At 42.4% G+C, this 25965-nt stretch overlaps 2 protein-coding genes across 3 annotated transcripts in view; both read right to left on the reverse strand.

Moving 5' to 3' along the window:
• The window catches only part of LOC127529729 (uncharacterized), a 455734-nt gene that overhangs the window by 152101 nt on the left and 277668 nt on the right, over positions 1 to 25965 (reverse strand). The gene's annotated exons all lie outside the window — the stretch shown is intronic.
• pfdn1 (prefoldin subunit 1) overlaps positions 21346 to 25965 on the reverse strand; it is a 102235-nt gene continuing 97615 nt past the window's right edge. For both annotated transcript variants that reach the window (XM_051934194.1, XM_028813742.2), the window contains one exon: positions 21346 to 21506. Coding sequence is in view for 1 of the 2 variants with exons in the window: in XM_028813742.2 (XP_028669575.1) it covers positions 21423 to 21506 (84 nt within the window). In the remaining variant the exon portion in view is untranslated. The remainder of the gene's footprint in view (positions 21507 to 25965) is intronic.

A 25965-nucleotide genomic window follows, 5' to 3' on the forward strand; every position in this document is an offset into this window, starting at 1 on the left:
GGTAGCTCACGTTGTGCCCTGAGATAATCTGACCTAATGGAAGCATGTAGATAGAGAAGAGCAGCGGACCCAGGATAGAGCCTTGTGGAACACCATATAGAATATCATGTGTCTTTGAGACGATATTTGCAATGACTCCATTCTCTTGCATTTCCAGGTAATTTCCTGTCTTTGGGGTTTTAGCCAAAGTTCAATAAACATCTTTTTTAAGGGGGTAGGGAGTTTTAGGCTATTTTTGTGTTTTGATTTTTCAGTTTATTAAGGAAACACCAAGGAATGTAAAATTAGCTATGTCCAACAATTAACAGTTAGAGAAATATGGAAATCTATGCCATTCAAGGTTGGATAATCAAGTCATAAGCAAAGTAAATGTACTGGGTCTTGACCGAGAATCTGAATAGCCAAACACTGGCAAGGTGATGAAAGTGACTAATATGGAAAGTGAGGCTAAACAAGCTCATTGCTGAACATACGAGGACTGTTTAAGCCATGTCACATGCCAGGAGAGCAAATGTTCTGTACACTCACTAGTGCCTGGGAAATGGGGTATAAGCTATTTATGGACCTGAAATAGGAACCAAAGGTTCTGGAATGGAACATAAGTTTATTCAACAATATATGTCATTGATTATAATGATGAATATGTTAAGGTAGTACCGTTTAGGATGGTAGTTACACTCCGGACAAGAGAATTGAATGTAAGAATTAGTTTATTATTATGAGACTGTATGAGTCACCTGAATGGTGACCTTCAGTATATAGTAGGGTTTAATTTATGTCCTAGTTTCATGGATGTTTACTACATATATGTACTTTATTAATTTATTGTTAGTTTCCATTATATGGGTTTAGTGTGATTATACTTGATTAGCTGGTCTTGATGGAGCTCATGTGAGTGCTTTGAGTAGTGAGAAAAGCGCTATATAAATGTAAAGAATTATTATTATTATGTAGCATATATTTTGATTATAATATTTTAAGGATAATGATAGCTAATGGTTTATGTATTTAGATAATGTGAATTATTTATGTAGTTCAAAGATAGTTAATTATTATGTAATGGTTATAAGGGGTAGAATTTTATGTTGAATTTTTTATACATGCACTTTTCTATTATGGTGTTATCTATATCTATAAAGGAGAGTTGGGATCCATGTGGCTGTGTTTGTGGAGGGATGGAGAGTTAAGGTGGGTGTTGGAGTCACGTGATCATCTCCCCTCCCATTCACCTCATTTCATTCACTTCATTTTGCTCCGAACTGAGCTCCGCAGCTGACGTGGTCTTGCCGTTCTTTTTCCATAGTGTTTAGTCCTTTCTCCTTTACTGTTTCATAGACACGGTGCTTACTGAATAGTATTTTTTCCTTTAGTGTTTCTACTTAGTGTTTCTTAGTGTTTAGTAGATGCGGTGTGCAAAGGAGAGTTGGGATCCGAGAGACTATGTTTGTGGAGGGATGGAGAGTTAAGGCAGGTGGGGGAGTCACATGATCATCTCCCCTCCCATTCACTTCATTTCGCTCCGAGCTGAGCTCCGCAGCTGACGCGGTTAGTCCTTTCTCCTTTACTGATTTACTGTTTAGTAGACACGGTACTTACTGAATAGTATTTTTTCCTTTAGTGTTTCTTAGTGTTTAGTAGACACGGTGTGCCGGTGCTCCCGGCGGTGTTGCGGTTTAGTGTTACTTTCTACTTCGTTTTTGTGCTTTAGTGTTTAATAATAATAACTCATTACATTTATATAGCGCTTTTCTCAGTACTCAAAGCGCTAAAATAGTGAGTGATTCTTAGCTGATAGCAGTGTAGAAGCAGCACAGCACAACGGAGCCGGTGGGACAGGCGGGTGTGGTAGCGTAGGTGAGTGGCGATAGCAAGCAGCAGAAAGAACAGCAGGAGGAGGAAGCAGGATTTGGATGTTCCAATACAAAGCCATAAACAGTAACGCTTGGTAATTTCAGGCATGATCGCCCCGGAGCCATAAGCCATAAACCAGGTTAGTATGAACATCAGATCAGTTCCCGATCATAGGGTACTGTAAGATGAAACGGGAGCAGATCAGCATAGCGAATATAATCACGGAGACAGATCATCCTGAGGTGCTAGATCGCCAAGTACAAAGAAATGTTCGTAGGTCTCGTCCCGTGATCCACAGACAGCTGTTCCCAGTAAAGTGGAGTCCATAAAATCTGTAAATATTAAGCCAAATCCATGCAATTCGAGTCAGCTGTATCCACGAACTATACGTACAATAAACGAAATAAAACAAGCATAAGAAAGTGCAGAATTAAGGCGAATTTTGTGAAAAGTGTTGTTAACAGGGAGGAGTGGCAACAACAAGCGTGCACCAGCGTCCCCTCACCTGCTATAATAAAGCAGTTAAAGTAAAAGTTTACTAAACTTCTTTATTATATCTCATTTAGTGTTCTTCCCGGCGGTGTTGCCGTTTTTTAGTGTTAGTGTCTACTTAGTGTTTGTGTTTAGTGTTATGGAAGGAGTGACCTTACCACTGTCAGATTTTGCAATGAAAGAGTTGGTAAATAATGATTATTTATCAACAGATCACATGAGCAAATTCAACGAAATTTTAGCTGCGCATACAATTTTCCAACCTCAAAAAGTTTTGCTAATGTGGACTCCTGACATACCTATAATGCATATTCCACAAAATGCAAAACATATTCAAATATTACCTTCTGCAGCTACTGAACGAGTGACTCACTGGGTGTGTACCTATTATGATGGTGCTGGAATTCATGTCTATGACAGTTTAAACGCTGATAAAAAATTCAACCTCACCGAAGAGCAGCTTCGTTTCCTTCATGCTTTGTTTCCTTACAAACCTCCCATAGTTTATGAAGACACACTGCAACAATTAAATCATACAGATTCTGGTGTATTCTCAATTGCATTTGCTGTGTGTATGTCTTTAGGTATTGACCCAAGTGATCAAGTTTTTACTATTTCTTCAATGCGAAATCACTTACAAATAATTTTTGTTACTCGACAATTGCTTCCATTCCCTGTCGAAAGTAGCCGACGGGCGACACCAGTTACAAGTATTCAGTGCGTTCAAAGACCTGTACGAAGTACGGCGACTAACACAGTCACTCATAAAAGGGGAGATGACTCGGTGCAGGAAACGAGGCGATTAAACGGATCTCAAGAGACGTCTTCTAGGTTGGAAAAAAAGCGCTTGGCTGCCAAAACCATATAATATATCATATATATATATACAGTGGAACCTCGGTTCACGAACGTCTCGGCACACGTACAACTCGGTTTACGACCAAAAAGTTCGCCAAACTTTTGCCTCGGTTCACGACCAAACACTCGGTATACGAACAAGCCAGGTTCCCTTTCGGTTTGTTGATGTTCATTCTCTCCCTGTGCATTTCCTGTGCAGCGAGAGAGAGAGAGCGCGCGCACACGCACACACACACACAGAGAGGCAGCGCAAGAGACAGAGGGCTGTACACACACACACACAGGAGCACGCGCGAGAGAGGCGTGTGCGCACACACACAGGAGCGCTCTAGACAGACACACTGTGAGCTGCAAAGCTGATCGCACCCCCAGAGAATACAGACGCCCCTGGGAAAACCCCTAAGAAACATGGACAGACTACCTTCACATTCCTCCTTTCCTTTCTTGCCGGCTCTGTCGCGTAATATGCCTCTCGTGCGGTGCTCCGCCTTCTTAAAAAGCCTGCACGGGCTTCTTTCAGTTTGTTAAATTGGTTGCTTGCTTCTCCTGGTTTCTCTCTCAGACAATCTGTGCTACTGACGGAGCTGTCATCTCTGACTTGTCATGGAGCACGTTTAAACTGTTGAAAAGAGACAAATGTTTGTTTGCAGTGCTTTGAATAAAGTTCCTTTTTTTCTACAACCTCCTGTGTCTCTGTGCAAATCTGTGACCCAAGCGTGACAACACACACAGGCGCTCCAGGCTCGCAAAAGAGAGACGCACGCACACACAGGCGGGGGAGAGAGAGGCGTGCACACACACAGGAGCGCTAGAGAGATACACACAGGCGCTCCAGGCTCGCAAAAGAGAGACGCACGCACACACACACAGAGCGATTGAGGGACGCATAAGTTAGAGAAGGCTTGTTTTTGTTTTCAGTTCTGTTTCCAGTGATCGGTTCGTAGCCTGCATTGTTGCAATGTTACTTTTCTTGGTGGTTTATTAAATTACGGATTTTTCAAATGTTCCTTTTTTCCCCTGTGCTTAAAACTCATTAAAAAAAGTGTTTTTAGCGAGAGCGGTTCCTAGCACTATAGCGCGAACTATTGCAGTGTTAGTTTTCTCTGTTGTTAAAGGTTTTCTCAGTGTTATTCAATGTTTTTACATTTAGTTTACCATTACGCTGTGCATTCTATGGTATAATTAACTATATTTGTGCTTAAAAACAAAAAAAATGTATATATTTACATACAGTTTCTACGGTCTGGAACGGATTAATTGTATTTACATACAATCCTATGGGAGAAATTGCTTCGGTTCACGACCAACTCGGTTTACGACCAGAGTTTTGGAACGAATTATGGTCGTGAACCGAGGTTCCACTGTATATATTATATATATATATATATACACACACACATACACACACATATATATATATCTATATATATATATCTATATATATATATATATATATATATATATATATATATATATATATATATATATATATATATATATATATATACAGTATATATACACAGTATATACATACACATATATATATATATATATATATACACACACACACATATATACATACACATATACATCTATACTAATAAAAGGCAAAGCACTCACTGACTCACTCATCACTAATTCTCCAAATTCCCGTGTAGGTAGAAGGCTGACATTTGGCAGGCTCATTCCTTACAGCTTACTTACAAAAGTTAAGCAGGTTTCATTTCAAAATTCTACATGTAATGATCATAACGGTCAACAACGTCCGCCATGTTAAACTTTCTTATTTATGGCCCCATCTTCACGAAATTTGGTAGGCGGCTTCCCTGCGCTAACCGAAACCGATGTACATACTTATTTTGGTGGTATGACACCACTGTCGGCCGCCATATTGAACTTTCCAACGGTCTTTGTTACTTAATGGGCCCATCTTCAAGAAATTTGGTACGCGGGTTCCCAACGCTAACTGAATCCTACTTACGTACATATATACGTCCATAGCCTGCAGCTCGGTCCACACTCTGAATCCTCCAGGCACTCCTGAGCATAATCTAATTTTGAAGGTTGGGGCACCAATAATGTTACTAAGAAATTTTCAGCCACTGAAACTTCAGGTCTCACGAGACTTCAGGTCACATGCCTGCAAAAGAACCTAATTGAGGCAACTATTTTTACTGGCGGTGGCTCAGGGGAGAGAGTTTTTATTCCTCGCATCCCCGTTATACCCTCTGATTCAATTCAAATGCCTCCAATTTCCAGTAAGGCTCTGCTTCGCAATGACAATTAATAAGTCTCAGGGACAGACCCTACAAAAGGTTGGCATTGATTTGAGGCAAGATTGCTTTTCACATGGCCAACTGTACATTGCATGCTCAAGAGTAAGCTCAGCGCACAGCTTGGTCATATTACAACCGGAGGGGCGAACTGACAACGTGGTATACAAAGAGATCCTTAACAAATAATTATTGGTACATTTTCCCTCAATTTATTATTTAAAATTTGAAAGCAGTACTTCGCCGCTGCGAAGCGTGGTATTTTGCTAGTGTTCTTATATAGGTTAATGGTTCATGTAGGCAATAATTTAATGTGTGTTTACATATTTAGTCTTATATTCGTACATAGTTGAACAAAGTGTAGTTTAGGGAGAATTTTAGTTTTGTGAGTTAAAGGGGTGAGTTAAAGTGTCTTCCCTTTGAAAGCCCAAGGAAGGAATTTAACCTTCATGTTTGGTTTACAGGACCAACACTTTGGCTTTTAAGTTACTTGGGCAGTAGCAGTTAAGTATTTTGTTTTCAAGCAATTCTGATACTGGTATTAATATAAGGAAAATAAGGAAGTATAGAATTGAGGTCCCTTGGCCAATTACAATGTATGGATCTTTAACTGGCTGTCCTCCAGTTCAGGTTTGTACTAACACATCAACTGCTTGGATTTTCAGGAGAATTTTGAAGAATAGCAGATTGTTGCACCATGGATTTTGGATATGTGAAGGAATGGAATTGGCATTAGAATAATAATGGAGAATAATAAAGCTAGCATTCTTCCTAGTTTATTTGGAATAGAACGTAATATGGTGTAGGAAAATAGAAAATATTCTGGTTTAATATGTGGGGGATTATTTAGGAGGTTGGCAGGGGTAATGTTTTCTGGGTCATTTAGTAACGTGGGTGAGAATAAGTCTAGTATTGTTAGTCCTAGTAATAGGATGATTAATCCTAAAAGGTCTTTGAAAGTGTAGTAATGGTAAAATGGAATTTTATCGGCATCCAAGTTAATTCCAACTGGATTGTTAGATCCAGTGTCATGTAGAAATTGGATATGGTCCCTATGACTGCGAATGGGAGAACAAAATGGAAAGCCCCGTGTGGGCCCTACGCGCTAGTCATTTCCCAGGTCTGCCGATTACGACGAATCGTGCTGTGCTTTTGGATGAACACGAATATCAACTCCGTTTTTGATATCTCCGTCTTTTGAAACTATTATTACTGACATTTCGTTCCAAGTTGGTTTATTACATATGCAAGCGTGATCTTTCGGATTCATATAGAAATCCAAGAAAACTTCTTTGTCTGTGTTTTTCAGATAAATTTCGTGTAAAGTGCGATACTTTTGGACATATGGATTTGTATCCATTATTGGCTGTAGAATTTCTAATATTTCCAATCGTTTAACTCTTTCGATTCTATGTTGCATCGCTTCTCTGTGATCATAAATATAAACCTGACCGAATTGTGGTTTTTTCAAAATTTAATTGTTGCGGGACCACAGATTCTCATAGTGTATGGTCCTGACTCGTGTAAATCTATGTTTTGAGCATTGAATGATGTGAACGGAAACAAATTATTATAGATTTGGATATGTTGCCTGTAGTGTTTGTGGATTTCATTTTCACCAAATAACAAATATTTTAAATCTCATGGATATGCCTCTTCATTGGGAAGAAACACTACATTTCCCTGATGGCAACACGAATTAGACGATCTACAAGTCTCTGGTTTAAGATCTGGGCTGATTATAACTTTCCTTATTTTCTGAATTTGCACTTAGATTATTATTGTTCTTTTTTGAATTCTTTTCTCTCCAACACTTTTTGGCCTCTTTTTGATGTGTTGCCCTTTCTTCTTCACTTAGTTGTTGATGTTTCATCTAGAATGTATAAAAGTATTGTCCAGAAAAGGACTACATTGAAGGAAATGAATAGATTGTATGTCTTGCATTAAAATGAGGAACACGTAAAAATTTATAAGAGCTGAGATCACAGGAACTGTGTCTGTCCATAGCATTCAGACGAATGAAAGGTGAGTGGACCATGGGTGTGGTTGAGTCTCTTGGCACAAAGTCTTGTCTCACTGGACTTGAAATTACCTCTCTGAAAACGTTTCATCTCATCCCAGGATTTTTTTATATAATAGAGAGACAACATGATTTCATTTGCACTAAAAGCTAAAATGAGAAGTGCTTGAAATGATACTAATAATGAGATGTACAGTGGTGTGAAAAACTATTTGCCTCCTTCCTGATTTCTTATTCTTTTGCATGTTTGTCACACAAAATGTTTCTGATCATCAAACACATTTAACCACTAGTCAAATATAACACAAGTAAACACAAAATGCAGTTTGTAAATGGTGGTTTTTATTATTTAGGGAGAAAAAAAAATCCAAACCTACATGGCCCTGTGTGAAAAAGTAATTGCCCCCTGAACCTAATAACTGGTTGGGCCACCCTTAGCAGCAATAACTGCAATCAAGCGTTTGCGATAACTTGCAATGAGTCTTTTACAGCGCTCTGGAGGAATTTTGGCCCACTCATCTTTGCAAAATTGTTGTAATTCAGCTTTATTTGAGGGTTTTCTAGCATGAACCGCCTTTTTAAGGTCATGCCATAGCATCTCAATTGGATTCAGGTCAGGACTTTGACTAGGCCACTCCAAAGTCTTCATTTTGTTTTTCTTCAGCCATTCAGAGGTGGATTTGCTGGTGTGTTTTGGATCATTGTCCTGTTGCAGCACCCAAGATCGCTTCAGCTTGAGTTGACGAACAGATGGCCGGACATTCTCCTTCAGGATTTTTTGGTAGACAGTAGAATTCATGGTTCCATCTATCACAGCAAGCCTTCCAGGTCCTGAAGCAGCAAAACAACCCCAGACCATCATACTACCACCACCATATTTTACTGTTGGTATGATGTTCTTTTTCTGAAATGCTGTGTTCCTTTTACGCCAGATGTAATGGGACATTTGCCTTCCAAAAAGTTCAACTTTTGTCTCATCAGTCCACAAGGTATTTTCCCAAAAGTCTTGGCAATCATTGAGATGTTTCTTAGCAAAATTGAGACGAGCCCTAATGTTCTTTTTGCTTAACAGTGGTTTGCGTCTTGGACATCTGCCATGCAGGCCGTTTTTGCCCAGTCTCTTTCTTATGGTGGAGTCGTGAACACTGGCCTTAATTGAGGCAAGTGAGGCCTGCAGTTCTTTAGACGTTGTCCTGGGGTCTTTTGTGACCTCTCGGATGAGTCGTCTCTGCGCTCTTGGGGTAATTTTGGTCGGCCGGCCACTCCTGGGAAGGTTCACCACTGTTCCATGTTTTTGCCATTTGTGGATAATGGCTCTCACTGTGGTTCGCTGGAGTCCCAAAGCTTTAGAAATGGCTTTATAACATTTACCAGACTGATAGATCTCAATTACTTCTGTTCTCATTTGTTCCTGAATTTCTTTGGATCTTGGCATGATGTCTAGCTTTTGAGGTGCTTTTGGTCTACTTCTCTGTGTCAGGCAGCTCCTATTTAAGTGATTTCTTGATTGAAACAGGTGTGGCAGTAATCAGGCCTGGGGGTGGCTACGGAAATTGAACTCAGGTGTGATACACCACAGTTGTTATTTTTTAACAAGGGGGCAATTACTTTTTCACACAGGGCCATGTAGGTTTGGATTTTTTTTCTCCCTAAATAATAAAAACCATCATTTAAAAACTGCATTTTGTGTTTACTTGTGTTATATTTGACTAATGGTTAAATGTGTTTGATGATCAGAAACATTTTGTGTGACAAACATGCAAAAGAATAAGAAATCAGGAAGGGGGCAAATAGTTTTTCACACCACTGTATATTCAATGTTGATTAATTGGGTCCTACATGGGCAATGTGATTTTGGCTAGCTAGAATTATAAGTGGTAGTAATCGGCAAGTTAGAACAATTAGTGGTATTGAGATTATATCTGCAGCTAAAATGTGGCTTAGGTTATATTATTGAGTAGTGAAGTAATATTTGAAGAGGGTGAGAGTGAGGGTTGCAATAATGATGCTGTGGGTAGTGGTGATAGTTCAAAGTCATTTTGGTGAGGATATTCAGATAGGTGGAAATTATATAATGGTGGGAATTAATAGTTTTAGCACTGTAGAAGGTTTAGGTTGTGAAGGTGGCCTGTCGTGTGGGTGCATGAGGTAGCAACAAGCAGACTTAGACCTACGCCCACCCCACACCTATTGATCCCTGTAAACACTTTGCCCTGTCTTTGGTGAAATCCTCCAAAAGAGCTAACACTGCCATTGCCAGTTACATTGTACAACACACAGCACATCCTTTGTAATGACAAAATAGACAGGCTACATACTAAAAGTAATTGACATTAAGCTTATGCATAAAGCGTTATTACCAACACTGAAGACAGCTGTATTGAGAGAACATATCAACTAACATATATAATTAGTTTCAAGAACTTCAGAATGTGACTGACTCGTCATTGAAATGTGCAGTAAAATAGTATTTTCGGTTCACTTCATTGTACTGCTCTTTGGATTCACCAGGAAGTCTGTGCAGGACTTAGAGATAATCAAAACTTGTTTTAACTCTCATTAGTCCTTGTCCATGCAAAGTTTGATTTCTCAATCCCGACTTTTGTGTAAGAAACAGCTGACACACATTTCTGCACGTAAGCATATTTTATAAAAGAAGCCACTGATGCTGAGAGCAAAACATGCAAGTCAGCCATATACTGGGCCTCCGTGTGCACACCAAGCCATGGCTCGACGCTCTTTAAAGCTGCTCTGTCAGGTTCCATGGAACTTGCAGTACTGGACAAATTCTTCATGATTTTCTGAGCTGCCCTCAACATTCTGTGGACGCTGGCTGTTATGGCAAGAGTTCTGGATAAATTGATGACTCGTCTCAACAGCAAAGCACAAAATGGAGCTTGACGCCCAAGTTACAAGCCTTGTGTACATACGGAGATTGTTTAGGTGTGTAGTTGTTCTCATTTACAACTAAAAATTTGCAGCCTAGCATCACTCACTGGCCAGTATTCCACTATCTCCTTTTCCTTTCTCCTTGTGATCGTTACAATTGCACAGAGAGCCATGCTGCAGTGTCCTATTAGCTATTTGTTTGACACGTGGAGAGCTGGAGCCTATTTTGGCATCTGTACAGCATCTTTTGGGAACGTTTCTCTTGTGAATAGGCAGCACATACACTGCATGTAAATTCAAGAAGATGTTGTGATCACATCCTCGTTGGCAGACACTGGAGGCTTCTAAAGAACTGCAGGGTCTACAGAAATGCCCGGTTTGTGAATTCTGACCATAGAATTGTTGCCACTCTGAAGATCCAGCTTAGGTCCAGTAAGTTACCACATATGAGCAGAATGAGGCTAGACATGGCTAGACTCCAAGATCAGGCTGTTTCTTATGAGTTTGCAAACAGTGTATGTGAGGAATTAAGTGTGACTACTGATCCTAATGTGATGTAGGAGACCTTCTGTGAGAAGACCTTGAACGTTGCTGAGGGTCGTGTTGGTTTTGCCGGTGTTCCCAGAAGGAGATATTTCATCTCCTAGGGCACCCTGGATATCATCAAGAGGAGTTGCAGTGCATGGCTTGATTGCAACTCCGGTCTGTGAGGGCTCTGAGCACAGATAAGGAGGTATTTGTTAGAGGAATCTGTGAGCAAGTGACACATATCTATGGTCTAGTGACCCACATCCTGCTTATAGAGGAATCAAAGCATTATGCACATCCGAATCTGTTCCTCAGAAAGTCACAATCAGGATGGATGATGGAACAGTTCATACAGATAATGTTGCAGTTGTGACCTGCTGGGCTGGCTACTTTGAGCAGCTGTTTAAAGCTGATCTTCTGGCTAGGATGATGGGCACCTCTGAGTCCACAGTTCTTGAGGATGATCCAACAATTATCTGTGAACTACCAAATCTCACAGAGATTGCACAGGTGGTGGACCGACCAGCTAAAGGTAGAGAAGGCTACAGGGATCTGTGGTATCAAGGATGAACTTCTCCAGGCTGGTGGTAAGGTTGTCCTCCTGGCATTGCAAGCAATCTTTGCTTACATTTGGGAGACTGGCATCATCCCAAATGACTGGATAATGGGACTTGTCGTCCCTCTCTGGAAATGGAAGGTTGATCACCTGGATTGCGGCAACTACAGGAGGAAAGGTCCTTGCTAGAGCCAACCTCAATAGGATCCATGATCACTTGTTCACCTACCAGCAACTGGAGAAATCTGGTTTTATGCCTAAGAGGTCTATCAACCACATCCTGACACTGAGGATTCTCATCAAGCGCAAATGTGAATATAAGTAGGGTTACTTTACAGCCTTTGTCAATTTAGATAAAGCATTCAACTCCGTTGATTGAGCTACCCTGTGGGACATCCTGCAACTTCATGGAATCCCCTGAAGTTGCTGGATACCATGTCCTGCCTCTACACTAGTACAGTACTTGGAATACTGTGCAGAGTGGAGGTGCTTCCTGTTTTCCTATATGGTTGCAAGACATGGATGCCATCCAGTGACCTGAGATAAAGACTGGACTGTGTCTCTTCAGAGTATCTATGGGTACCACTGCTTTGACTTTGTGTTGAATTAGCGGTTGCTCACAGAGTCCCAAATAAGTCACATTAACTGCATTGTGGAGGAGCATAAGTTATGGCACTTTGGCCATTTGGCACGATCCCCCAAGGGTGATCTGGCTTGTAGGATCCACATTGCTGAGGTCCCAAGCGGCTGGACCAGGCCAAGGGGATGCCCACGTAACACCTGGCTGTGGCAGATAGATGGACTTTTCCAGAGGTGGAACTTGACCACATGTCTTCCTGGGAGTTTTCCAACTGGGATCCTGAGCTGTTTTGTCATGTGGTGGGTGCAGCAACGTTCCCCAACCTGACTTGACCTAACATGGTGCGAGTGGAAAATTGTGCTTGACTGTGTTTGTTCAGTAGATTATGATGCTTAGGTTTGTCTTGGGGCCCAAATGTTGGACTGTAACTTGAGATTAACTATGAATAACTGACATCTGGGCCAGGAGCCCCTATTGTTCCACCCGGGTCACCTGCTAAAGGAGACCCTTACCTTCACTTTCTAAGACAAGGATGTGTGGGAATTGAATTTTACCTCTGCCACCACTGTCATTTAGTTCTGCCACCTCTAAGCCTTGACACCATCGTTAAATGGAGTTGGGTGGGCACACTGAGTGGCATGCCGGCTCTGACTGGCCTCAAATATGTGAGTGAGCTGCAGGCCAGTAGTTATTTAAAGCAGCAGGAAGGTCACCTTTATTGAGCGCTTCATGGAACAAAGGCATGTCACTGGCCTCGGGCTGAATGTCCTCACGCCACTGCTCCCAGACTTCGCCACCAGAGAGAGTGGAGCTCAAGGTCTCCAATATGTTTTGGTTTGTCATTGAAGCTGTAAGGAAAGGACAGTTTGGATTGTCATCTGGTAGTGGAGAGTCACCACAGAGCCTTGATATGGTAAATGGAGCAGAATCCAAGGTGGTCTCAGAAGATGTAGTGTCACCATTCTCTTCATGTCTGTGGGTGTTGCCTACTGGCTCAGTTGTGGGTCTTTCCAAGCATATCTGTGCCACCAGACCACATCTGTGGCATGCTGGTCAGTTGGAAAAGCAATATGGGGACATTGGCAGCCACCTGGGATGTAAGTGAATTCTTCATTTCTTTTCTTCAGAATTAACTTTTATTAATGGAGTGCCTTTCATGTTACTGCCCTGGGGCTACTGGACATTGAGATGCATGAAAGGAGCCAGCGGTGTGCTGTGGCCATTCTTTCAGCCTAGAACTCTCTATGGTGGTCATTCTCCCTTGTGGCACATTGCTGAGCTGACCCTTAAATAGAAAGCCATCCTGCCAATACTGCAGAAAGTGGACCTTTCAAATCTAAAATGAGCGACTCATGTAACTCAACCTCGACAAGTGTGCAGATATTAATAGCCACCCTTGCTGGAAAGAGAAGTAGGAGGCCTTTTTGTACTCCCAGCATGAGATGCACTCGCGAGGTGTTTTGAGATTTGAATGAAATCTGCTGCCGGCCCAGGAATAAAAGTTCTCCACAGAGTGCGGTAGGCACAGTTGGACTGCAGTTGTGGCTGATCTCTTCCTTGTTTTTCGGCTGTCTGTTGGCATTGGTGCAGACAATGGGCTTGTAGGATCCACATTGCTGAGGTCCCAAGCGGCTGGACCAGGCCAAGGGGAAGCCCCCCCCCCCCAAACCCCCCCCAGCCCCCAGACCCACGCCCAAAAAAAACCCTATTGAGAGGTTTCATTTCAAACTAGAAATCCTGCAGATTCTAAATTGGCAATTCATGAATGTACCCAATGATGCCCTGGCATAGGTTGGTTCCTGGCTTGTACCTCACTATCTCCAGTGAGCCGTGTTGGAGTAAGCAGATACAGAAAATGGGAGGATTCACTTGTGTGGTGGTGGGAGAACCTCGAGATGAGGAAATCTCCAAGCCATTCTATCATGTTGCCCGGCTCCCTGCCAACAACGTCTCCTTCTCAAACCTCTTTATTCCAATGGAGTGTCATTTTGAGCCTGTCCTGGCAGCGCTGAATGAAGTTCCCATCCATGCAGGGCCTGTTTGTGCACCCAGTCGCTGTTCAACCTAACCTGCGTGACTTTCATGCTCTCCCGGTATCTGCAGAGGATTTCCTACCATGTCTGACACCATCCTGACAGTGGATCCCGGGACCTGTGAATACACCCACTACACCCCACCATGCCCAAGCACCCAACTCCCCAGCCTCCAAATGAAAACAGAGGAGCCATTTTAGCAGCTTCTGTTGCCAGGAGTGGCCTGCTGGGTAATTCTGAAGCTGGTGTATAAGTCATGTTCATATGTTCTTATCTGTCTGCTGCCAGGACCTTTCTAGAATTGTGTGATTATTTTTATTTATGTTTTAATCTATTTTTCTTCCCAGATAATTTGGTATCTGAATCCCCAAAAATGAGCCACTAATGGATGTGGCCTGTCAAGCTCTTTTACCCAATGACCCTCATTCTCCCAGCAGGAGGGCTTTCTGGCTGGCTATAATTCCTAATTGCTTTTGTCAGCCCCGTGGGATATGAATCTCCACACAAGATGAGAGATTCATCTTGGAGGCTGATGGGGAACCCCTTTGCCACCACTTGTATCCCCTGCCCTTGCTGTAAGGGTGTGCTCTGTACCCTGCCATCTCCTGACTGGCTTATTCCATTTGAGTCATGGGAAGTGCCAATCCATCACAGGGTACACTTTTGGACACATAGAGTCCTCGTGGGGTCTCCAGTTGACCTAATGTGGCAGAAGACTGCAGATTCTGGAGAATAAAACCCATGAAGAACCAGGGAGAACTGGCAAACGTCTTACAGTGACCAGCCCTGGAAAAGATTGGCAATTTGTAACCCCAACAATGCCCGCTAAGCTTTGTAAATCAAAGAAAAATTGTTAACGACCTTTAAGACATGTAATCATCCTTTTAAAGTAATGAAATCAGTAATCAGCTGGCATTGTTCATTATAAAAATTTAACAGAAATTTTCTGATGACTCCTCTATCATGGGCTGCATTAATAATGAAGACAAGTCAGAGTACAGGAGGATTGTAGAGGACTTCATCTTGTGGTGTAGATGGAACCACCTATACTTCAACATCAGTAAGACAAAACAGCTGGTGGTGGACTTCCATTGTGCCAAAGAACCTCTGATAACAGTCACCATTCAGGCGGTTGGCATGGAAGTAGTGCAGAGCTACAAGTACCTGGGAGTTCACATGAACAACAAACTCGACAAGTCTGACAACACAGTGGCTTTGCCCAAGAAGGGCTGGAGCAGACTAGACTTGCTAAGGAGACTCAGGTCTTTTGATGTGTGCAGCAAGCTACTGGAAATGTTTAAAAATTTATCAGAAAATCTCCTCCATCACGGGGCAAATCCTGAACACACTAGAAGTTGCTATGGAAAAGAGGAGAGGAGCAAAACTGGACGCTATCATGAAAAATCCCCTCCATCCCCTCCAGGAGGTGCTGTCTTGAAGAACCTTCAGCCACAGGCTCATTCTATGATATGTGTGAAGAAGCCCCTCCAGGGGTCTTTTCTGCACTCTATTAGGCAGTTCAGTGCTTCCTCCTGGCACCCCAAACTAAATGCTGATACTCTATGATCATTTTGAAATTTCTGCACAATATACATTAATGTATTGATTGAATGCATAATTTGTCCTGTGAGTTTCTAGCCTTGTTCTTTTTATAAGTCAGATGCTGTATGCATCCAAGTTTCCCCTTTGGATTAATAAAGTTAATCTAATCTGATCCAGAAAGACTTTGGATTGTAGACTGTGGCGCCCTTTAGCCGTAATTTCAATGTGGATATCATTTTGTCACATTTCTTCTTTGTAAGACCTCTGCCTTCTGTGCTCAGTTCCTCTCTCTTTCCTAAGCAGTCGTCTTTTCTGGTAGAGCCTAGTTATAAACAGTACTTAGAAGGTCCACAAGAGGGCGGCCGCGCTCTGTTTAAAGCACAACCTTCAGTGCTCATCTGGAATTCTGACGACTGCACTGATTATTGTGTCCATGTCTCATTTATTACTGTAAACTGACTATGTGCGGAGTGAAAACGAATTTCATTTAGAGGGCAAGAGGCATTTACAGCGAGCCTGTGCTGTTGCGAGCAGAGTTGCGTCGAGGTCTCTTTCGCCCGTTACGCTTCCATAAGGCTGCTTCCTGGGCCAGTCGCGACCATTTTTGTCCTTTGTATTGTCTCATGTCCCAAATCACCGGGTGATGGAAGTCCCGGATGTGTGTAGAAGACCAAAGGGCAGTCGGATCAGTCCACTCGTTGAGAGTTTCAGGCCGATGGAGAGGCAGAGCGCGGAGATTCACCGCTGTCTGGAATTTGAGACTGCTGGGCAAAGGAGACTAGGGGGCGTGGTCCTAGTCAAGAAATGGGAGACAGAGGACCTCGTGAATGACCAATTTTTAAGATCATTAAAAGAATTACAACGGCAGTAGCGATTAAAGCCTGATGTGATCAAGCGTTTGTGCCGAATGTTGCATTTATTAATGCGCACAGCTTTGTAAGTGTAAAGCTGAACCTCTGTAAATATATGAAAGGCTGTATATTAAAACATACTCCTTATTTATTTAAAGGATTTTGCGTTTATCTCAATATAGAACTAAAGTGAGTTAAGTTGCATGTTTAAAAAACACATGGTAAGAGCGCGTATCGTCTCCATTAATTGCAATACGTAGAGTTGCCAGAAGATGGCGTGGTTTGCACGCAGCATTTGGTTGCCTCTTCGCTCTCGCAGCGACTTTCTTTTTTGTGATCAAACGCTGGAGGCCGCACGGTGGCGCAATGATTCACGGAATTGACATCCTGATTTCAAATTCCACTTCTTGTGTGATTCTGGGCTATACAAAAATAAATTATATTGTACTGTATCAGGTTTTTGTCCATGTGGAGTTCTTCATCCCAAACCACTAGCATGTGCCTTAATGTAGTTAGGAGACTTCAGATTGGTTCATTGCAGGTGTGTGCCCCGCAGTGGACTGGTACCTTCACCAGGACTGATTCCATAATTTGAGGGGTTCTGAGAATGTTAGGAATGTCATCTAGCATTGCATGAAATGAAAAAATTGAAGAGGTAGCGCTCATGGTGTTTCTGCTTTCACAGCTATCTGGTGGTGGATGGACATATGTCATGCTTGCAGGGGTGGGGCTGTATTTGGAGTGCAGATCCTCCATCATAGATTTACAACACACACATATATGCCACCTCCAGGATTCATGGAGTAAAGGCGTGAAGACTGCTGCCATTTCCAGGAGGCACTAACCGATTCATAATACTGTATAGTGTCGAGAGGTTGTGAGAAGTGCTGGTACTGCCCAACTACAGTCGCTGCAGGTATGTATGGAAAAGCTCCCAGTATTCCAAATGGCAACATTTTAGAAGTGCCATACTGGTGAGATCTGGCCCACTTCAAGCACTGGGGTTTAGTGAAACCCATCTGTTAAGATGGCCACTAAACATACATGTCTCCAGCTGGACCCACTCCCTTTGCCCTGCCTAATGGGCTTTGCTGGAAAACGCAAGACTGTGGTCACTGGCACCATGGCCTAAAGCCTTCACCAGTGAGATGCACTGTGCTCGTTTACACCATGAAAGGCGCTATAGTAAGTGAAGACTTCATTCCTTAATGTTTTATTTTACCTCAGAAAATTCTTGGTCCATTTTGAATTTAAAATTGGGAGCATTGAACCTCAAGCAGCCATGCCACCTGCAGTTCAGAACAGGTCACCCACCTGAAGCTAAACATGTTTGTGCCCAGGCAGGACTTGAATGGAAGACCACCTAGGCAAAGCTTGGGCATTGGTGTGGCCATCAGAGGGTGCTTGTTCTGTGGTCTGTGTGTGAATCCCAATGCCCCAGTTCAGTGATGGAGACACTGTGCTGAATAAATGGTGCCATTCTTTAGATGAAATGTAAAACTGAGGTTCTGCCTCTCTGTGGTTGTAAAAGATCTCTGGGCATCTTTTTTGAAAAGAGGAGGGTGTACCCCAATGTCCTGGCTAAACTGCCCATCGTGGACTTGTCCATTGAGGACTCCTAATTATCCCCGTCTCTAAATGGCTATCTCACCTCTTCACTACCTAATAGCTAATGTGTGGTGAGCCCACCGATTGTGGTGGACGCTGCCATTGGTGATGGTGGTGGTAGAAGTGGCTCCCCACTGTCTATGTAAAGTGCTTTGGTAGGTTACAAATGCGCTTTATAAATGTGATTATTTATTCAATTCCCAACTGGCTTCCTTCTCTCAGGCAGTTTTGCTCACCTTTCCCATGTTCACTATGGACGTTGGTTAGGGTGGCTGGTGTCTTGAATGTGGTCCAGTCTTGTGTAAGCATGCCCTATGATGAACTGGCACCACTCTCAGTGTTTAGTGCCTCCTTGTGCCCACTGCTGTCAGAATGGCAACCCTGCAGTGGAATATGGAAGCTCAGAACATGGATGAGCTGCAAGCACGCACAGCCCAAGGCGCTTCACTTTAAATTTTAGTCTGGAAATACAAAAGCATGGATGTGTGAAGGTGAGCACCTGGACTGAGAAATTCCTCCTTTATGGCTTTCGTTCTGCATGTGGAGTCCTGCTTACAGGACGTGTTTGTCATTTTCAGTCATTTCAGCGCTCAGCCCTGAGGGCAACAGCAGAAACAAGCAAATGGAAGTCATGCGGTGCAGCAGTGGGATTGGGCCTCTGACCGTCATGTCTTTAGGTGAACATTTTGGTACTTTTTTGGGACTCCTAGTCCTGTAAGAAAACTGGAGTAGACCTAAGCCTTATCAGTAATTAAAGATTCAGATACTGATCCCTTTCTCATTTTATAAAGTGCCATGAATCACACTAGCTTTGCTGTAATAACTCATGGTAGGTATCCATGATTTACTACCTCCGAGTCAGGAATGTTGGGCAATAACCTCAATAATAGCCAAATGGAGATCTAGTCCAAAAGCTTCATCTTATATCCTATGGCAGCCAAAGAAAGCAGCCCTAGAAGACTGGGCCTGCTGCAAGTCCTTTAGAACGTCGGAGTCTCCTGTTTTAATGTGAGCTCATCCTAATCCTAGCTAGGAGAAAGAGAATCTGATTAAGCAAACACACAAAAGAACATCATTGTCCTTGATTTATGGGACTGATAAAAGTATGTAAGAGCTTACATTTAGTCGTAGCAGCTTTGACCTGAACCACACATTGGTCCACCATGTGGCTTTGGCTTTCCTGTTTTAAAACCTTCTTGTACGAGATTCACACTTCAAGTTCCACAGCCATCCCTGAAGCTGACTCTTCCATCTCATGGTTTATGTGCCCTGCTTTTCAGGAATGGTGCTCGCTTTCAATTTGGATCATATAAGGACTTTAGCTTGGCCATTCCTGAAAGCATTTCCTTTTTTCAGTTATTCTCCTGTGGGATCTGAGGTAACATCTCAACTCAACTAATATTCCACTGATTGTTTCAATCCTCTGTTACGCTCCCATCTCCATACTTCACAGCTGTAATGAGCTCCTCTTGCTCTTGAATCCAGGGTGGTGTTTCACCTGCTACATCATCACTCTCTTAAATGTTCTTCCAGTGATTATCCAAGTGGTTTACTGCACCTTTGGACAGACAGCACTGTTCATCTTGGACAGAGTAGTAGTAGTAGGACATTATTTAAAGTCCTGGGTTCAAATATCAGCCTGGATTCCATGTATGTGGAGACTGCATACTTATCTAACCTTCGTGTTGGCTTTCTCTCACATCTCCTGGTTGGATGTCATGTCTACTGATGAATCTACAGTTGTTTCAGAAACTATTCAGACCCTCTCACTTTCTGCACACACAACTGTATGGTACATTCACTTTTAAATGGATACATTTGCTATCCCCATCCAGTCTAACGATGCTTGCGAGGATCTTCCAGGAAGAGTGGGATAAACAGCCCAAATTCAGGTGTGTAAAGCTTGCAGAGATTTTCCAAAAAGCCTCGAAGCTGTAAATGCTGCCAAAGGGGCTTTTACAAAGTACTGAGTTAAGGGTCTCAATGCTTATATGAATGAAAGATTTTACTTTTTGATTTATAATAAATTTGCAAACCTTTCTGAAAACGTTTTCACTTTGTCATTATGGGTTATTCAGGGTAAACTGATGGGTGAAATTAACAAATGTGTTTCCATTTAAAAATGAAATCTACAACATGGTAAACGAAGCAGAAAGTGCAGGGCTCTGAATGTTGTCTGAATCCACTGTAAACTGCCTAGATATGAATAACCAACTGTGCCCCACAATGCTCTGGTTCTTCATGCATTCCACCTAATGTAGTTAGGACAGGCTCCAGCACACCGAGACCATGCATTTGCAGTGGGTTTAATTATGCAAGTGAAAGGCGCCCTTTAGTGATCGCTGCTCTTATTCTGTGGATTATAGGCTTACCAATCACTAGCTGTCACTAAAGCTCTTTCTGACCATCTTGAGTGCTGCGTAATTGGCTCATAGAGTGGGTTTTGTTGGATGACCATTCCAAAATGTCTTTATAATGCCTCACTGTGACTGCTTTCTATCTTTAGCCAAGTCAGAAGGTTTTTTTTTTTTCCCAATTACTGTGTGTGCCTGAATGGGGTTGTTTGTTATGGCATTTCTTGAGCTTTCTGTTAAAAAGTTGAATTTCCTATGTAGACACATAAAATATGGAGTGAGACTCTGTGTGCTTTATCAACAGCAGCAATCCTGTCAAATGCCTGTAATTGTACACTGCCCAAAGAAACCTCAAAGATTTCCAAGTGACTTTAAACATGAATATGAACCTCACCCTCTTGATCAGACTATGATTCATTCGGACAAAACAGTAATACAATGAGCCGCTGCCTCTGCGGGTGACAGTCAAAGGTTAAATGTCTTGTTATTAGGCAACAAAGAACCAATCAAAATTGGACAAGATAACATCCTATCTGAATCAAGTTTCCTGAGGCATATTCAGATAATTTTTCAAACAATGACATTCAGTGTTGGATCAATGTGTTTGGTAAAGGCAGCGCCATGTAACACCTTGTGGGGGTTGTTTTAACCGGTCATGCACTTTCTTTTATATTTAATCTGGGGTCAAAGGCATAAACAGGGCATTACTACATTCAGATATGAAGGATTTGAACCTGCTGCTTGCCAGTTTGCCAGCAAACCCATTCATTGTGTAGCCACAGTCAAGCTCTGAGGGTTGGTTGGATGTGGTGGTCTTTAGATTTTTTGAGGTACAGCTGGAAACATATCCCCATTCATGCTTTCCAGTCTGCAGCCTTGACTTTCATATCAACTTACAAGATACACAAAACATATGAACTTTCTTTAATGACCGGGTCAACAGTGCTGTACAAGTAAGTGTGAAGAGCAAAAGGAGACCAAGTGTGTTCACTGCGACCTCCTGGCCATCAGCATCTCCCGGATATTATCCTCTGCATCCTTCACACTGCGCTCAAGATATGTCTTGCGTTGCTGTAAAATAAGAACAAAAGAAGAGGTGAGAACCAGAAAGAAGCGGAGTTGGTGGTCAGCAGTGGCATTAGCATTGGGCCAATCACAGCAGATATCATGCCAGACAATGTGGTCTGTGGCCACCTCGCCATGGCACTCTACAAACCCTGGCCAGGTTTTCTGCTCTTGCCTCACTTATGTTGGCGCGCCTGTGCTCTTAGGAGTGCTGCTGGCTCTCTGTGTCTCAGAGGATTCATTTTCTTCAGAGAATTTTTTTCCTGTTCCTCACTTGCAGGATGTTTGCAGTGGCTACACACAGCTTAGACCATTTTGCTTCAATATTTTGATTCCTTAATAAAACCTCAAAAGAGGTTCATTGCAAGGTGCCATATAAAACACAGTTTTTGTCTTGGTGTCATGAAAAAGCACTAGTGAGACACATCCATACAATAACAATAATAATCATAAAGAGGCAGTTCTGTATAAGGCGAGTGTGTCAAAGCATGAGACACATTGGGGAGCAGGGCAGCACACTCTGAGAACAATCAGATAAGCAGTTCCTGGAAAAAAAAATGTCCTTAACAATAGGAATCAACATGTTTATTTCTTTAGAAAGAGTTCCATTAAGCCATGTGTGTGTGAGCTCCTCCACATCCATAACAGAGCTAATAAGCACCTGCTGACCACCATCCCACCCAACCTACCCTCCCTCACTGGTCACATGGACACAATTACTTGAGGCCTGTGGCAGAAGTGAACAATACTTCAGCTGGGCTTGGGCACCCACCGTCACACACACCCACATTACATTCCTGCCAAGGCGACAGATGAATAACAGCACCTCTGCCCATATTAGGAAAGCACTTCCTGGCGGGCCATTAGCAGGCAAGCTGAGATAAGCAAGAGTGAGCAAGCAAGGAAGCACAAGCCAGCTGGATCTATCCAGTTTGCCTCTTGGCAACAAATCCTACAATTGGAGCACAAGAACAACAAACTGTGGTTACTCTGGGCATGGAATAGGTGTCCTGTTTCAAAGGCCAGGCCCCAAGCAATTCCTGCTCGACTTTTCACGGTCGTGTGCTGCACGTCAGCTCTATTACACAGAATTCACATAGAAGTTGACATAACAGACGTGTTTTGGGCTGTACTAACTTTTACATTTGCAGTAATGATGAATTATGGTGATAATTTTAAGTCTATCTAGACAAGCGGAACAACTCTGAAGAAATCATCATTGAGAACCCATTAAACAAAAAAAATCTTTTACTACTATCACACATCATAGTCCTACTGTATTTCACTTTAACTATTGTGGCACACTGTACAATGTCTACGGACTACATCTCACTTTCTTGAAGGGAACAGAAAAATTGGGAAGGTGTCATCATTGTCAATCGTGCAGTCTTATGCAGCACAACTCTCTTGTATGGTAGCAAGACCTGAGCTACCTACCAATGTCACTTTAAAACATTTTGAGATATTCTATCAGCACTACCTCTAGTAGATTCTGCATATCAACCAGAAAGGTTGACATACCATTTCCAGTGCCCTCACATGGCAAAAACACCAGCATTGTAGCCATGATCATGTAGAATCAACTCTCTGGACAGGCTACAGCAGCGGGCCGCACTGTAACAAATACTATTATACAAAGTTACTGTAGCTTTCTTTCCAATACTGAAAAGTTTAAAGAAAAGCAATTTATTTCCATACAATCTCCGTACAACAGCGTACAATTAGAGTCTTAGTCTCTTAGCTAGGTCCTTATTATATTATATTCATTGCTTATATAGGAGTCTTACAGTGTGAGATCTATTTCTTTTGTCCCGACACTTGGCTTCTCTTGTTAGTAACCAGTTCGTCAATATCAGGCTTGAAATCTCATGCAGCTGCAAGGAGGGATGAAAGGTACTCGGCGGTAAGTCTTGAGCGATGTGGGGTTTTGGTAGCTTTCGTTATCGAAAACAATTGCTCACAAAGGTAAGTGCTTCCGAACATTGACAGTACTCCTGATGCCAACTTACGGATTTGCACATACAAGGGTGGCAGGAAAGCATACAAGCCTGGCACACCAACTTCGTTGTATTTTGCCTTCAGAATAGATACTGACTGCAGTTCAATCAATTCCATTTGGATATTCTCAGGCGTATTCTCAGCGTTGTAAGAGTATGGTGACGTAAACAGCGCAAAGTCCTGTTCGTGTGAACTGAAATCACGAAAATGCTCACTGAATTCATTGCTCAGTAATTCAAGTTGGAAAACAAATCCTCCAAAAATCTAATTTTACTTTACTAAGTTTACTTCAAAGTTTATATTGTAAAATAAGCCGATATGCAAAAAGTCCCCTGACCTACACTAATTTTACAAACTCAAAATCACAAAAATTTGTTAATAAACAACTCACCAACTTCTCATGTCCACTTCAGATCTTCAGCTGTAGTCTGCACTAACTGTTCGTTACAATACTAACACAATATTACATAAAACTAGAGCAAAAAAAACATGAAAATATGCGAGCTATTACTACTCATGATGGTCAGTTCTGACCAGTGGCCAGTCTCAGCAGCCCAGCCAGTAGCGGCTCTAGACTCGTGGCAGCCCTGGGCAGAGAAAGAATCGGTGGCCCCTTCGCCTGTCCGTTGCGGACACTGCATAGCCGCCTCGTGCTCATGACACGCTCCTATATGCGTGTGTCTGTAAGTGGCGGCCCATGATATTCTCATTACGGCAGAACATTATAATACTACATATAGCTTACTGCTCCAACTCGAGCGACCTTAGTAAATACAGCGTACTAATTAACAAGAAACACAATGTTTTTCGGCCACATTGCCGTCAGCTGTGTCGTTATTTTCACTTTCTGTTTTATATTCAATATATATTGGCGTGGTGGCCCTGTGCAGGTGCACAGTTTGTACATGCCTAAGGCCGCCCCTGCTGCAGCCTAGCACTTCAGTTGCGACGTCGCGGCTCATTAACTTTGGCCAAGGCTCGTGGCTATACTAGCAGATGACGTTTCCGGTACCGTAATGCCGTGGGAAAACGTGCTTTTGTCAGAAGACAGAAGTAAGAAAAGTCAATAAGTAACGCCGAAGATGTAGAATGATTCCAATCACAAATGATAGTAATCATTTTGTACAAGTTTAATGCTAACTAGGATCGGTCATGCGGGCCGCACAGATTTCTGTCGCGGGCCTCATGCGGCCCGGGGGCCGCGTGTTTGACATGCCTGGGCTACAGTATTAGAATGAGTATCCCCATCTATGCAGACAAGTCTTCTATCAATTTTGACCCAAGGTCAGAGAATAGAGGAAGGCCAGAAAAAGTGGTTCAAGATACCCAAAAAGCCTACCTGGCACAGGACCGTAACAACATCACTAACCGGGAGGCCCTAGCCACAGAATACCAAGCAGCACTTCATTTTTTGAAAACTACAACCTTTCTGTTGAAATGGACTAATACCAGCAACAAAAGCAGAGGGCGGAAAACCCTGACCTACAGAAGCTGCTGCCAAAAAGAATCTCTCCTTCCTTGTATCCCAGCACCGTATCTCAGTTACCTAAGGTCCAACATATCCTTCCAAAACATAATTCTCATTTAGAGTGCTTTTCAAAGGAAAGAAAGCAAGCCTGAGAATGTAATGTCTCCATGTTGTTATCATAGGCTAGTCTCTTCCACTGCAATAAGTAGCTTTAGCCAACATCGATTGTGGAACAAAGGAGAGGCACGCTGTCAGCCCTGCAGTCGGTCAAAGAGTCAGAGAAGGACAACAAGATGACGATCAGAAACAAAACAACACAAACTGTTTACTGCATGTCTTTCTGTACTGCTGTTCAAAAGATGTTGGGACATTTCTTGCCATTGCAGTGCTTCTTCAAAGTTCTCTCTGCCAAACTTTGAAGACGTCTTAGACTAGGTATATATGATCACATCAAGTCTGTTGTTAATTTGGCTCAATTATTTCTCCTTGTAATAGATGTTGGGCCCTCTTTGGCTTCTCTCATTCCAGGGATCAAATCACATTTCTCACAATCATTGCTCTGCCATACGGTTGGAAACACAACTGACGTAACCGACTTAGGCAAAGTGCTGCCACAGTTTTAGTAGTGCTAGTAAGTAAATTATGCTCTTTGAGTTAACTGGCTATTTATTATCCTTATAATGGTAAACATACCTCATTACAGATATTGCAAAACATGTCAGAGCATCTGGTGAAGCACTTGCAATGCACATCATTCTCAATTAATGACACAAAAAGAAAATCTTACTGTTGAAGCAAAAGAGTTGCCAGTTTGTGTGTTGTGGAGGAAGCTGGGAGAGCAGTTGTCAGAAATGGTCACTTGTCTGTTTAATTCACAGCTACTTTGTCCCCTAGGTTGTATGCATCCATTTATTTTCTGACCATCTTTTACTTATCCACCTCAGGAATGTGGAATTGAAAGTCAGGAATCTTTAGCATTCTTTAGCATCCATATTGCAT

Source organism: Erpetoichthys calabaricus, chromosome 11 (genome assembly GCF_900747795.2).
Source record: "Erpetoichthys calabaricus chromosome 11, fErpCal1.3, whole genome shotgun sequence".
NCBI classification, from domain to species: domain Eukaryota; kingdom Metazoa; phylum Chordata; class Cladistia; order Polypteriformes; family Polypteridae; genus Erpetoichthys; species Erpetoichthys calabaricus.